This window comes from Silene latifolia, chromosome Y (genome assembly GCF_048544455.1).
Source record: "Silene latifolia isolate original U9 population chromosome Y, ASM4854445v1, whole genome shotgun sequence".
Lineage (NCBI taxonomy): Eukaryota > Viridiplantae > Streptophyta > Magnoliopsida > Caryophyllales > Caryophyllaceae > Silene > Silene latifolia.
The window spans coordinates 241,827,271-241,829,029 of NC_133538.1; the positions used below are offsets into that span (position 1 = coordinate 241,827,271).

At 39.9% G+C, this 1,759-nt stretch overlaps 1 protein-coding gene across 1 annotated transcript; it reads right to left on the reverse strand.

Annotated features, from left to right (window-relative positions):
- Positions 1-206: 206 nt before the first annotated feature.
- LOC141630349 (uncharacterized) lies at positions 207-833 on the reverse strand. The gene is made up of 2 exons (XM_074443182.1): positions 566-833; positions 207-493 (listed from the first exon to the last, which is right to left on the reverse strand). The coding sequence occupies exons 1-2, from the start codon at positions 831-833 to the stop codon at positions 207-209; spliced, it is 555 nt and encodes a 184-aa protein (XP_074299283.1).
- Positions 834-1,759: the final 926 nt, after the last annotated feature.

Consider the following 1,759-nt stretch of genomic DNA (forward strand, 5'->3'; position numbering starts at 1 on the left):
CTGAGTCAGATTCTCCTAGAAGAAAGTACTCTGACTTTGAGCTGATGTTGTCATCGTCACTGTCTGAAATTAGGTCAAGACTGACGTTGCTTAGACACAGATTAGCGACTTCTTCATCTTCAGATCCTTCGTCATCTTTTGTGTCAAGCTCTCCCCAACATGAGGCTAACATGACTTGTTTGAATTCATTTTTGGTCTTTTCGCGTTTAGTCCTTGTCCTTGATTTTCTCCCATGTGGGACAGTCCTTGATCATATGACCGAACTCTCCATACTTGAAGCATCTTATATTAATGAAGGAAGTTTTTGACTCAGTTGCTTTCTTATTGAAGGATTTATTATTATAGAAAGGCTTTGTTTGCTTGTTTCTAAATAATCTCTTTTTGAAACGTTTGACAAACAGAACTGTCTCGTCCTCAATATTAGATTTGACATCTTCATTAGCAGAAGCTTGTGGAGCCACACTCTTGTTGTTACTGGACTCGGCCTCATCGTCTTCCAGGACGAGTTCATGAGCCATAAGAGCTCCAATAAGCTCTACATAAGGTAAAGTCGTGAGGTCTCTACATTCCTCCATTGCTGTAACCTTAGGACGCCATTTCTTAGTCAGACTCCTAAGGACTTTCCTAGCAATATCCTTGGACTCAAATTTTCTGCCAAGATTTTTCAGCTCATTAATGATGCTAGAAAACCGTGATGACATGCTATCAAGTGATTCATTCTTCTCCAGTGTAAAGAGTTCGTATTTTTGAATCAGCAAGTCAATACGATATTTTCTAACAGCTGACGTTCCTTCATGAGCCAATTCAAGACCATCCCATATTTCCTTGGCCATAGTACAAGAAGAAAAACGGTCGAATTCGTTCGATGTCATGCCGTTTTGCAACACGCTTATCGCTTTCGAATTTTTCTCAGCCTTTCTTGTATTCAGCCTCCACATAGTCTTCTTCCTTTTTCTCATAGGTAGTGCCTTCTGAAGATCTGACCAAAATTTTGTGTGGTCTGTTTTGTGTGGATTTTGCGCAAGGCGAAATCAGGTTAGGGTAGATTTGGATAGGGTTAACTAGCTCTAAATGCCCTAATAGTCAGGTCATCAGGGGCAAAATATAGATCGTAAATGCAATAAAAAATAACAACAAGAAGACAAAGAATTTTGTACGTGGAAAACCCTTAAGTGGAAAAAAACTACAGGCACCAAGCCAGGAGAGGATTTCACTATTGTATTATGTATTGAGCACAGTTGGACGTAATTGTCTATGAATGAAATGAGAATGTTGTATATTGCCTTGTCTTGTGATGATCCTTCAAATGATTTCCAAATATCCCTTATATAAGCTCTTGCTGAACGGCTGTATGATGGCGGCATTAATGTGGATTATTCTCCTTAATTACCCGCAATAATTGCCAATATTACATCCTTAATGACTGCATTTACTGCGAGATCTTCCTATTCAATGCTGCGCATATAGTCCTATTGTAATATGTCTTCCTGGTCTGATATCGTCCTGATATTTTGACTATTGTCCTCTCCATGGCCTGACGCCTATCTTCATGTGTCCTGATACCCTGACACCCTGACAGCCTGATGGTCAGGTTAAGGTGAGATACTGATCAGGGACGTCTGCGGATTCCCAGGCCTAACAATTGCCCCTTATCTCCTCATTTTCAATGTGTCAGGACAAAAAATGAGGAGATAACTTTAATCTTAGGAAAATTATCCAACGGTTGAATTTTACCTAGTCAGTTCCTGTAACGGCTACT

Bases quoted from the DNA above. Each gene is read 5' to 3' on its own strand.
- LOC141630349 (XM_074443182.1), bottom strand. From the start codon at position 833: ATGGCCAAGGAAATATGGGATGGTCTTGAATTGGCTCATGAAGGAACG. The intron at 494-565 runs GTAGAGACCTCA...TCGTCCTGGAAG, and splicing joins GGTTACAGCAATGGAGGAAT to ACGATGAGGCCGAGTCCAGT.